Genomic DNA, 13,311 nt, shown 5'->3' with positions numbered 1-13,311 from the left:
GCTTTATAACCAAACATGTCTATTTTCTGAACGATCCCAACCCATTCATGACCGCCCTTGCAACCAAACGCACCCTAAGTAGTAACGCTACTGTTTCGCAATGGAGATGGAATTTGGCAACAATTCAGATACCAGATACGCTACTGTTTCGCTAAACACAGCTACACGACCATGATCTGATAGTGATACTCCAAGGAAATGCTGGTAGAGTAATGCAAACACAGAAATACTACTCTCGCAACCTACATATATTGCAGGCGACCAACACATGCACAGAACAGAATATCAACAAACAGCTGAACACAAGGATCCATGACTTAAGAGCAATAGTCAGTTAGCATAATTTTTTGACAAGTTTTGTTTTGACACGAAATGGCAAAAGAAAGAAGCAAAAAGAAACCTACAGCAAAGGTGGTAACCAATAGCTTCACGCGGAGTAAACCTTTGTTGACAAAGATTAACTCCAATCTTCTACCTCGAACAAAATGAGAGTCAAGCACGACAAAAATTAAATGACTTATTCTTTCCCACTTTCAAAACCCCAAAAACGACAGCGATCAGAAGTTTCCTTGACAGTTGATTCTTCAAACTCCTCTTCACCATCCCTGCCTTGTTGATGACCTGAAAAAGAACGACCAAGTAAACAATAAGATGAGTGCACTACCTAAATGACGACATCAAATGTAATGCTTTAAAGACAAGTGTGATTTGCAGCATAACTCTTTCCACTTAAATACAGCAGATTATGGTACGGTGAGAGCTGCCATGCCTAGTTGATTACCATGATGAATCGAGTAATATTTGTTCTCACTCACAAACAAGCAGCATACATAGTAATGATCTAGAAGCAGTGGGTATCGAAGTTCTATTTGTCTTGAACATGATATATAGCAGCATACTTAGCACGCAATCTAAAAGCGGTTGGAATCAAAGTTCTATTGCCTTGAAACATGATACATATGCTATTTTTATACCTAGCGAAATCACTACCTAAATGATCCAGTATTCAGCTAAACATGGTGGAAATAACATAACAGAGCATAACATCTACATCCATCATACTACAAGACCTGTCTGAACTCTGGAAAACATGCATGATCGAACTTAGCAAAGAAACTGCACAAACCTGTCTGAACTTCCGCCTCCACCAAAAGAGCCTCTTTCCCTGCTACCATGAAATCCCCACCTTTCTTCAACTGGTTTCGGATATGTTTCCACACCACCACGGGAACGCGGTCTGTCCATGTGGGCCACTGCAACATGTGGTTCCTCACTAGCGGATGGAAATGCTGCAGCCCTTCCAGCTCCAGAACTAGGTCTTTGCCCAAATCGAATTTTGTCATCCAACTCAACTGTAAGCAGATCAAGCTGCTTTTCCATCTGAGATATCTTCTCAGACACTTCTTTTGCTTGCTCAGAACCATCACCTGCAATGGCCTCAATTTCCTTCAAGTCCACCTTGAGAAGGTTGATTTCTTCTTTCAAATTCTTCTCTTCTTCTGACTCCGGCCTGAAAAATAGGATTCAAGTAAACACCTAGAAGCTAAAATAATAGACTTTTCACAGAAAAGGTATGGTTCAAGCAAACAGCAGCACCTAGAAGCTAGAAGAATAGGCCTCTCAAGGAAAAGGAACAGCGAATTACAAACATATCCATTTGGCGGGATGAAGTATTCACTAGTTCACTACCAAAGCAGTTCATTTAATTCATCAGAGTGTCGGGTTAAATATTAAGAGTGCTGCTATAAATATCTGTATGAGTAGTTTCCTCATTTATTATAAAAACGACGAGAGTCAAGCACGAATGTGAGAAAGGTGGAATCAGACAGGGTCCATTTATTCATATATCAAGCCCAGAATTTAACGAAAAGTGCATGTCTCAAAATGATTCAACCATCATGTCGAGAGATCAGCTTATCACAAAGCAAGACAATAGTGAATCATCATAGGTTGAAACTAAATAGTACAAAATCAAGCTAAGAATACATCCAAGTGTTCATTTCAGTTAAGCTTCCTTCACAGCCATGTTAACACAATCACGAGTCCTAAGATAAAAATAAACATTGATTAAACTCTTTACAATGTAGCAAATAAAGCAATAACAAGTCCAGCTAAAATGATTTGAATTCACAAAGACCCAAAAGGAGACAAAAACAAATGCCCTAATTACAAAGAACAAAAGCAACGCTGTCCCTAGCGGAGCACAGAGCACATGAACAAAATTATGCAACACTTTGCCAGATTGTGCATAAAGCTACTTAAGTACTCGGCCGAAATAGAAGGCCCACAAAAAAATTAACAAAAAACACATTTTCTGTTATTCAAAATATACTTCCTCAAAATATGGATCAGAGTGAGTAGTTAATTAGCTAGAAAAGTGTATAAAATTTAGTCGCAACCTGGTTTGATGTGGGTATTATCAAATTTTATGTCTAAAGTAGAATACTACATATTACAAAATGAAATAAATAAATAAAATAACTCAGGTCACAGGATGCTAGCAAATTAGCAAGACAAGAATATTTCGGGAGCCTTTTTCTCACATTTACATAATGCAGCATTTTGTATGCAAAAGAAAGAAAACATGACTAAAACAAAATATGTGACATACCTCTAGAATCTCAGTAACCTACGAGACTTAACATTGATGACCTTGCTATCCATGGGTCATGACTTCAAAAAACAATGACGATTTTTTTTGCCAAAAGGCATGCTATACTTGCAGAATATGACGGCATTCCCTACAACCCTCGCTCAGTTGCTTACATACTTTCATATCAACAAGGAAGTGCCAACACTGAATAGCTTAAATGCAATCATCTAGGCAAACAAGTTTCCATATTACCACTAGATTCAGGACAAACGAGATTATTTTAGCCATAGCATTCTTGCAAATCTCAACACTACGCCAATTCAGATGACTTACAGCAAGCATAATCAGATATGCCGAAGGCCAGCCAGTTGTTACTTAGCAAAATTATTTCTTTTCCGCAAGTTTGTAACATTCTTAACCTATTATGTATGCACTTCCAGTTATACATTATCAAAAGAAACACTACATGCTGTCAAGAGGCGGGCTAATATATAACATACCTATTAACTGCCCGATGCTCCAGCTCAAGGTCAATTTTCCTCCAGTCTTTTCCTTTCTCCTGCAGCACCACTTCCCGTGGCTTGGCATCACCGAATGGATTTACCTTTGGCCGTGCTCTTGGTGCTCCCTCACTCCCAACTGCGGAGACCTGTGATCCAGGGCTTCCAGGGCGGGAGGAATGTGCGCTGTTCGGCCTACTGGAGTGCGAGCTAGTAGGCCGACTGGTTTTCTTCTCAATCTCCCCCTCCATCTTCCTCCAATCAAGGCCCTTCTCAGCCAGCACCTCCTCACGGGGCTTAGCAGCCCCGAAGGGGCTTGGTCTGCTGCGTGCGACCTCAGCAGCTGGCACAGGGGTGGCTGAGGGATCACGCTTTGGTGGATTGAGGTTGAGGCGCGGCCTATCACCATTGTTGGTCATAGGGGCAGGGACAGCACCACGGACCCAGCGATCAGAGTCAGATGGCCCCGGTGAGTCACGGAAACCGCCACCAGATGATTCACGGAAACCACCACCAGATGGTTCGCGGAAACCACCACCAGATGATTCACGGAAACCACCGCCAGATGATTCACGGAAACCGCCACCGGTTCCAAGGCTGGGGTAGCGCGACGGGAGTGGCTTCTTGTCGCGCGACCAGTTGTCGATGTCATCAGAGCGGCCGAGCGGAGACGGGCCACTGAGCCTATCACGCAGGCCAGAGTCGGTAGGAGCCGGCGAGAAACTCTTATTCTTACCCCAGTTGTCCGACTCGTCGGCACGCGAGTGCATATCGAGATCCGAATCCCTGCTGGAGCGGCGGTCGTCGTCGAATCCGCCACCGCGCGGCTCCCTGTCGCCGCCATAGGAGCGGAACCCGCGGGATCGGTCCAGCTCGTCCTCCGACCGCTCCCTCGGGCCGGTGGGGAGCATCATCATCTCCTGCGGGGTGAGGCCCTTGGGCTCGGCGGGGGCGACGCGGCGAGGCGCGCCGGCCGCGCCGTAGGTGGTGAACTCGGAGAGCGAGAGGGTGGTGCCCTTCTTCTTCTTCTGCTTGCCGCCGCCGGCGACGACGGCCTCCTTGAGGCTGGGGAAGCTGGCGGCGCCGCCCGCGGCGGCGGGCGGGTCGGGCGCGGGGAAGGCGGCGGCGTGCTCGCGCTCCTCGTCCTCGCGCTCAGCGTCGAGCGCCCAGGCGCCGACGCCGCCCCAGGGCTTGGCCATGGCGTCGGCTTCGCGCTGCTGCTGCGAGATCTAGGGTTGGGTCGGTGCTCGGGAGCGAACAATCGAGGGGCGATTCGTTTGGGGTGCGTTGTTGGGTTGGGTGGGTCTGCGCTGGGGGTTGGCTGTGCTTTTGATTCTGACGGGGGGCCGTCGTGACCCACTCGTGGACGGTCGTGACTCCGCCGTCAGATCAAACTCGGCTTTCCTCTGTCCTCTCCTGTCTGTACACGGCACGGAAAAAACAACGTAAAAAGTGTCCGATGCTTAATCTGAAAATCTCGTGATTTCTGTATATAAATTTAAAAAATACAGTACTTATCATATACAGTAGTAAGTTTTTAAAAAATATGATATATTCATCAACTGTCAAGGTAGTACAATAAACACTAGAAGGTAGTACATCGCGATGACGTCCACCCAGCTTCGTCGTTGATCCTCAAAGAGCTGCGTGCTTCTTGGGGCGGAGGTTCGGGCAACCGTGGTGGGTCTCGTGATGATGGGCACACGGCGCCAGCAAATGATGGCTCTGAAATTGGGAAGAACAGGCAACTTGGTAGATGATACAGACCAGGACCATAGCAGGAAGAGGTTGGGGACCTTCGCCCTGCGGATGAGACAGTGTTATTCTCTGAGACTTCTCAGGTCCAAGATGTGCACATTAAACATGCCCTTGATGCCTATGAGTGAGCCACTGGTCAATGTTTAAACTATGACAAATGTTCAAATTTGTTTGGGGGTGCTTACCCCAGGAATGTTCAAGATCAAGTGCGTGTTGTTCTTCATGTGACCACCTCATGTTTTGAAGAGAAATATCTTGGACTTCCAACCTCAGAAGGCAAAATGTCGAAAGAGAACTTTCAAAGCCTTCAGACTAGCATGACTAAAAGATTAATTCAGTGGGGCGATGGCCATCTTGCACAACCAGGAAGAGAAACCCTTATCAACTCAGTGGCACAGGCGCTTCCTATCTGTATTATGGGTGTTTTCAAACTCCCTTTTTCAATGTGTGATGACTTGAAAATAATGGTTCAAAAATTTTATTGGGGATCAGAGAAGGGCAAGCGAAAAGTCCATTGGAAATCTCGGGAACGTTTAAAGCAACCCAAGTGTAAGGGTGGGCAAGGCTTCAGGGATTTTCACTTATTTAATCAAACACTTCTCGCCCTCCAGGCTTGGAGGCTCATTGTGAAACCGGATAGTCTTTGCGCCCGTCTTCTGACGTCTCGTTACTATCCGGATGGCAAGATTGAAGATATTGTTTTCTTAGGCAATGCCTCTTCTTCTTGGACGGCTATGTGTCATGGGTTAGATCTTTTGAAAAGAGGATTGTTGTGGAGGGTGGGAAATGGCCAAAGTATCCGGGTGTGGAGGGATAATTGGACCCCAAGACCCTTTTCTTACAAGCCAGTTTCGCTGCAAGGGATATGTAGGATTCGTTTTGTCTCAGACTTGCTGATCCAAATGGCTCCTAGAATATTCAGATTTTACAGTCCTACTTCCTACGTCGTGGAAATTCTTAAGATTCGAGCTTCGCCACGACTTGAGGATGATACTCTGGCATGGGGACCAGACTCACATGGTTGTTTCTCAGTCAATAGCGCTTATAATTTTGCGTTGAATTTAATTGCTGGAAAAATGGATGGAGCGACCAGTGTATCACCTGATGGCAGTAGGAAAATTTGCAGCCTTATTTGGTCTTCTGATGTGCCCCCTACAGTGCGTAACTTTGCATGGCGTTGTGCAACGAACTCACTGCCCACTTGGGAGAACAAGCACAAAAGAGGATTGGAAATCTCAGCTACTTGCCCAATCTACGATAAAGGAATAGAAGATAACTTCCATCCATTTTGCATCTGTCCAAGAGCGGTGGAATTGTGGGGCGCTATGTCTGAAGTATGGCGCCTCCCTGATAAAAAATCTATCAAATTTCCAGGTAGGGAGTGGTTGTTGCATACTCTTGAGCCCCTACTAGAAGCTGAACGAAGCATGCTACTGATGACATTGTGGAGATGTTGGCACATAAGGAATGAAATAGTCCGCAACAAAGAACCGCCCCCAGTTGATGTGTCGAGGTTATTTTTGTGCAGTTACTTAGATTTGCTTCTATGCATTAAACATGATCCTTTTGCTAGCCCGTGCGAAGGTAAATCGGACATTGTTCCTGTATAGTCTCCCCCAAGCAACATAATGTGAAAGCAGATTTTGCGCCCTGGAAGTTGACTCCTTCGTCGCAAGGTTGGACCAAACTGAACTGTGACGACTCCTTCTCACTGGATGATAGAGCTGGATCGTGCATGGTGTTGCACGGTGAAACTGAGATGATCATTTTTTTCTTCATGCAGGCAACTTTTCTCTTTCCAGGATGCCCTCGAAGTTGAATTAGGTGCGTGTATGGAAGGCTTGTACTTAGCATTATCACGCATTGACCTGCCGGTGGTAATTGAATTGGATTCTTTAGTAGCTGTTAAGATGATACAAGGTCATGAGATTGATAGATCACTTTACTCTTCCCTGGTGAAGAAGATAAAGTACCTCTTGAGTCTTCGTGGAACTAGTATTACTCACATTAGTCGGTCTCAGAATAAAGTCAGTAACTCTTCGGCGAATTTTGCTCGTTTAGAAGGTAGGACTATGACCTGGCTAGGCTCTGGGCCTTCTGAAGCCATTGAGTTGAACAACATTGATTGTAATCTGTGTGATGTGAGTAACACGAGTTTTACCCGCAAATAAAAACATCAGAAAAAAAGTACATCCAAATCCATAGACCACCTAGCGACGATTACAAACACGGAAGTGAGCCGAAGGCGCGCCGCCGTCATCACCCCTCCATCACCGGAGCCGGAAAAATCTTATTGTAGCAGACAGTCGGGTAGTCTTCATGCTACGTCCTTGGAGGACCAACACACCAGAACAACAAACGTCGCCGATGAAGAGAAGCATATATCAGAAAGATCCAACCCACAGACATACGAACAAAGACGAATGAAGATCAGATCCAAGGGAATCCACCAAAGGCAAACCTCCGCACACCCTCCGGTGATGCTAGAAGCATCATCGGGACGGGGGCTAGGCGGGGAGGACCTTATTCCATCTTTAGAGAGTCGTCGTTGCCTCGTCTTTTTGAGTAGGACAGAAACCCTACCAGAACTCAAAGAAATACCTAAAAACGAAGCCCTCCCGCCGGCAAGGACCGGGATCTACCGCTCCTCCATGGTCGTAAGGCCATAGGAGACGAGACAGTCTGGCGGCTGCGTGGCGGGAGGCAGCAAAAACCCTAGGATGGGTGCCCTCGCGAAGGGGTGCGTGTGTGCAATCTAACAAGTTATTCAGAGTCTCTTTGTTTCCGAAAAGGATCCAAATCTATTTACACTATCAAAGTTCACCGAAAGTACAAAGCATTTCAAACATAAGTTACATCGAGATTCCGAGATCACCAACGTGAAGGAAATATGCCCTAGAGGCAATAATAAAGTTGTTATTTATATTTCCTTATATCATGATAAATGTTTATTATTCATGCTAGAATTGTATTAACCGGAAACTTAGTACATGTGTGAATACATAAACAAACAGAGTGTCCTTAGTATGCCTCTACTTGACTAGCTCGTTAATCAAAGATGGTTAAGTTTCCTGACCATAGACATGTGTTGTTCATAACCCACAAGTATAGGGGATCGCAACAGTTTTCGAGGGTGGAGTATTCAACCCAAATTTATTGATTCGACACAAGGGGAGCCAAAGAATATTCTCAAGTATTAGCAACTGAGTTGTCAATTCAACCACACCTGGAAACTTAATATCTGCAGCAAAGTATTCAGTAGCAAAGTAATATGATAGTAGTGGTAACAGTAGCAAAAGTAATATTTTTGGGTTTTATAATGATTGTAACCGTAGCAACGGAAAAGTAAATAAGCGAAGAACAATATATGAAAAGCTCGTAGGCATTGGATCAGTGATGGAAAATTATGCCGGATGCGATCGATCATGTAACAATCATAACATAGGGTGACACTGAACTAGCTCCAGTTCATCAATGTAATGTAGGCATGTATTCTGAATATAGTCATACGTGCTTATGGAAAAGAACTTGCATGACATCTTTTGTCCTACCCTCCCGTGTGATACGTCTCCATCGTATCTATAATTTTTGATTATTCCATGCCAATATTCTACAACTTTCATATACTTTTGGCAACTTTTTATACTATTTTTGGGACTAACATATTGATCCAGTGCCCAATGCCAGTTCCTGTTTGTTGCATGTTTTTTGCTTCGCAGAAAATCCATATCAAACGGAGTCCAGACAGGATAAAAACGGATGGAGATTTTTTTTGGAATATATGTGATTTTTGGGAAGTGAAATCAACGCGAGACGATGCTCGAGGGGCCCATGAGGCAGGGGGCAGGCGCACCCCTGACCCTCGTGGCCACCCCGTAAGGCGGTTGATGCCCTTCTTTCGCCGCAAGAAAGCTAATATCCGGATAGAGATCGTGTTAAAATTTCAGCCCAATCAGAGTTACGGATCTCCGGGAATATAAGAAACGGTGAAAGGGTAGAATCTGAGAACGCAGAAGTAGAGAGAGACAGAGAGACAGATCCAATCTCGGAGGGGCTCTCGCCCCTCCCACGCCATGGAGGCCATGGACCAGAGGGGAAACCCTTCTCCCATCTAGGGAGGAGGTCAAGGAAGAAGAAGAAGGAGGGGGGCTCTCTCCCCCTCGCTTTCGGTGGCACCGGAGTGCCACCGGGGGCCATCATCATCACTGCAATCTTCACCAACAACTTCACCGCCATCATCACCAACTCTCCGCCCCCTCTATGCAGCGGTGTAACCTCTCTCTTACCCGTTGTAATCTCTACTTAAACATGGTGCTCAACGCTATATATTATTTCTCGATGATGTATGGCTATCATATGATGTTTGAGTAGATCTATTTTGTCCTATGGGCTATTTGATGATCAAGATTGGTTTGAGTTGCATGTTTTATTATTGGTGCTGTCCTATGGTGCTCTCCGTGTCACGCAAGCGTGAGGGATCCCCGCTGTAGGGTGTTGCAATATGTTCATGATTCGCTTATAGTGGGTTGCGTGAGTGACTGAAACACAAACCCGAGTAAGGGGGTTGTTGCGTATGGGATGAAGAGGACTTGATGCTTTAATGCTATGGTTGGGTTTTACCTTAATGATCTTTAGTAGTTGCGGATGCTTGCTAGAGTTCCAATCATAAGTTCGTATGATCCAAGTAGAGAAAGTATGTTAGCTTATGCCTCTCCCTCATATAAAATTGCAATAATGCTTATCGGTCTAGTTGTCGATTGCCTAGGGACAAATAACTTTCTCATAACAAAAAGCTCTTTACTAAAACTAACTTAGTTGTGTCTTTACCTAAACATCCCCTACTTTTTATTTACTTGATCTTTATTATCTTGCAAGCCTATCCAACAACACCTACAAAGTACTTCTAGTTTCATACTTGTTATAGGTAAAGCGAACATCAAGCGTGCGTAGAGTTGTATCGGTGGTCGATAGAACTTGAGGGAATATTTGTTCTGCCTTTAGCTCCTCGTTGGGTTTGACACTCTTACTTATCAAAAACTGTTGCGATCCCCTATACTTGTGGGTTATCAAGACCTTTTTCTGGCGCCATTGCTGGGGAGCAATAGCGTGGGGTGAATATTCCCGTGTGTGCTTGTTTGCTTTATCACTAAGTAATTTTTATTTGCTGTTCTTAGTTGTTTTCTATCTTTAGTTATGGGTAGGAAACGCAAAATACCAAAAAAATAGTTGTACCTACTAAACCAATGGTTGAAGAACCACTCAAAATCTATCACACTGCTAAAGCTTATTACTTGGATCATCTTCGATCCCTTTGTGCTCATGCTGAAACCCCAACTAGCTTAGTTGAGGGCAAATCTTTAGATGAGTGTCGGTGTCAAAACCGGCGGATCTCGGGTAGGGGGTCCCGAACTGTGCATCTAGGCGGATGGTAACAGGAGGCAGGGGACACGATGTTTTACCCAGGTTCGGGCCCTCTTGATGAAGGTAAAACCCTACGTCCTGCTTGATTAATATTGATGATATGGGTAGTACAAGAGTAGATCTACCACGAGATCAGAGAGGCTAAACCCTAGAAGCTAGCCTATGGTATGATTGTTGTTCATCCTACGGACTAAAACTCTCCGGTTTTTATAGACATCGGAGAGGGCTAGGGTTACACAGAGTCGGTTACAATGGTAGGAGATCTATATATCCATATCGCCAAGCTTGCCTTCCACGCCAAGGAAAGTCCCTTCCGGACATGGGACAAAGTCTTCAATCTTGTATCTTCATAGTCCAGGAGTCCGGCCGAAGGTATAGTCCGGCCATCCGGACACCCCCTAATCCAGGACTCCCTCAGTAGCCCCTGAACCAGACTTCAATGATGACGAGTCCGGCGCGCAGATTGACTTCGGCATTGCAAGGCGGGTTCCTCCTCCAAGCACTTCATAGAAGATTTTGAACACAAAGGTAGTGTCCGGCTCTACAAAATAAGTTTCCACATATTGCCATAGAGAGAATAATATTTACACCAATCTAATCTGCTGACGTATTCCGTAGCGTGACATCACACCATGGCCAAGTCTTTATTCAAATCGTTTTGCTGTCCCACCTCAGCATGTTTAGCGAGGCGGTTTCCTTGGCACGTCTTGTTAAAGCAGAGATCGTGTCCCCTTATTCCGGGATTCTCATCAATACGGGTGTGGGTAACCCAACCGCGCCATTGACTATGGCGCTTGGGAGATAAGCAAGTTTTACCAGGCTGGTGGGGGCGCATAGTCGCGTCCGCCCATATAAGGGGATAAGAATCCACCTTTTCATCCATGCCTTCTTCCTCCTTTGCCTATCCATTTCCGCGCACTCGAGCTCCAGTGCCCAAGTCCGCACACCCCACCTCAACCTTCTCCAGCCATGTCCGAAGCGGGAGGCAAGTGGATGGTCTCCTCTGTCACGGAGGGACACATCAAAAGACTGAGGAAGGCCGGATACTTGTCTAACGACATTGCGCACCGGCTTCCCGAAGAGGGGCAGCTCATCCCCACCCCTAGGCCCCATGAGAGGGTGGTGTTCCTCCTCCATTTCCTCCGCGGATTGGGCTTCCCTCTCCACCCATTTGTCCGGGGGCTCATGTTCTACTATGGCCTATATTTCCACGATCTGTCCCCGAACTTTGTCCTCAACATCTCGGCGTTTATTGTCGTGTGCGAGGCTTTCTTCCGCATCCGCCCCCATTTCGGCCTATGGCTCAAGACTTGCAATGTCAAGCCGAAGGTGGTGCGCGGCACCCAAGCGGAGTGCGGAGGCGCCATGGTGGGCAAGATGCCCAACATCCTATGGTTCGAGGGCTCCTTCATGGAATCCCTAAAGGGGTGGCAGTCAGGGTGGTTTTGTTGGGGAACGTTGCAGAAAATTAAAAATTTTCCTACGGTTTCACCAAGATCCATCTATGAGTTCACCTAAGCAACGAGTCAAGGGAGAGAGTTTGCATCTACATCCCACTTGTAGATCACGAGCGGAAGCTTGCCAAGGAGATGGTGATGATGGAGTCGTACTCGAACGTGATTCGGATCACCGATGTCCTAGTGCTGAACGGACAGCACCTCCGCGTTCAACACACGTACGGGACGGGAGACGTCTCCTCCGTCTTGATCCAGCAAGGAGGAAGGAGAGGTTGAGGAAGGCAGCTCCAACGGCAGCACGACGGCGTGGTGCAGTTGACGCGGCAGTATTCCGACAGGGCTTCGCCAAGCACGTACGGAGGAGGAGATGTGTTGGGGAGGGGAGGGGCTGCGCCTTGAGTTATGGTGTATTGCAGCCCTCCCCTCACCCCTCTATATATAGGGGAAAGGGAAAGGGGGGCCGGCCCTCTAGGGAAAACCCTAGGGGGGGCGGTGGCCAAGGGGTGGGGGGCTTGCCCCCCAAGCAAAGGGGGTGCGCCCCCTTTAGGGTTTCCCCCCCACCCTTAGGCGCATGGGCCCAAGGAGGGGGGCGCGCCAAGCCAACTAGGGGCTGGCTGCTATCCCCACGCAGCCCAAGTGGCCCCCCGGGAGGGGTGGCCCTCCCGGTGGACCCCCGGAACCCTTCCGGTGGTCCCGGTACAATACCGGTATAACCCCGAAACTTTCCGGTGCCCGTTTAACAACTTCCCATATATAAAACTTTACCTCCGGACCATTCCGGAACTCCTCGTGATGTCCGGGATCTCATCCGGGACTCCGAACAACATTCGGTAGTCACATACTAGTCTTCCTAACAACCCTAGCGTCACCGAACCTTAAGTGTGTAGACCCTACGGGCTCGGGAGACATGCAGACATGACCGAGACCACTCTCGGGCAATAACCAACAGCGGGGTCTGGATACCCATGATGGCTCCCACACGCTCCTCGATGATTTCATCGGTTGAACCACGATGTCGAGGATTCGATCAAACCCTGTATACAATTCCCTTTGTCAATCGGTACGTTACTTGCCCGAGACTCGATCGTCGGTATCCCAATACCTTGTTCAGTCTCGTTACCGGCAAGTCACTTTACTCGTATCGTAATGCATGATCCCGTGGCCAACACATTGGTCACCTTGAGCTCATTATGATGATGCATTACCGAGTGGGCCCAGAGATACCTCTCCGTCATACGGAGTGACAAATCCCAGTCTCGATCCGCATAAAACAATAGATACTTTCGGAGATACCTGTAGTGCACCTTTATAGTCACCCAGTTACGTTGTGACGTTTGATACACCCAAAGCACCCCTACGGTATCCAGGAGTTACACGCTCTCATGGTCGAAGGAAGAGATACTTGACATTGGCAAAGCTCTAGCAAACGAACTACACGATCTTTGTGCTATGCTTAGGATTGGGTCTTGTCCATCACATCATTCTCCTAATGATGTGATCCCGTTATCAACGACATCCAATGTCCATAGCCAGGAAACCATGACTATCTGTTGATCACAACGAGCTAGTCAACTAGAGGCTC

General features: G+C 46.8%; 1 protein-coding gene across 1 annotated transcript; it reads right to left on the bottom strand.

Annotated features, from left to right (window-relative positions):
* Positions 1–297: 297 nt before the first annotated feature.
* On the bottom strand, positions 298–4,409 carry LOC123189538 (eukaryotic translation initiation factor 4B1-like). The gene is made up of 3 exons (XM_044601977.1): positions 3,094–4,409; positions 1,127–1,510; positions 298–621 (listed from the first exon to the last, which is right to left on the bottom strand). The coding sequence occupies exons 1-3, from the start codon at positions 4,290–4,292 to the stop codon at positions 597–599; spliced, it is 1,608 nt and encodes a 535-aa protein (XP_044457912.1). The 5' UTR covers positions 4,293–4,409; the 3' UTR covers positions 298–596.
* Between the last annotated feature and the right edge of the window lie 8,902 nt (positions 4,410–13,311).

Source organism: Triticum aestivum, chromosome 2A, assembly GCF_018294505.1.
Source record: "Triticum aestivum cultivar Chinese Spring chromosome 2A, IWGSC CS RefSeq v2.1, whole genome shotgun sequence".
Lineage (NCBI taxonomy): Eukaryota > Viridiplantae > Streptophyta > Magnoliopsida > Poales > Poaceae > Triticum > Triticum aestivum.
Note: the sequence above shows the minus strand (reverse complement) of the source record. Positions and strands in the feature narration are given on the sequence as shown.

What these genes read in the sequence shown, in the direction of transcription:
- LOC123189538 (XM_044601977.1), bottom strand. Translation starts at nt 4,292, where the DNA reads ATGGCCAAGCCCTGGGGCGGCGTCGGCGCCTGGGCGCTCGACGCTGAG. An exon ending in GAGCATCGGGCAGTTAATAG is followed by an intron (nt 1,511 to 3,093) that starts GTATGTTATATA and finishes CCTATTTTTCAG; the next exon opens with GCCGGAGTCAGAAGAAGAGA. An exon ending in GGAGGCGGAAGTTCAGACAG is followed by an intron (nt 622 to 1,126) that starts GTTTGTGCAGTT and finishes GTTCTTTTTCAG; the next exon opens with GTCATCAACAAGGCAGGGAT.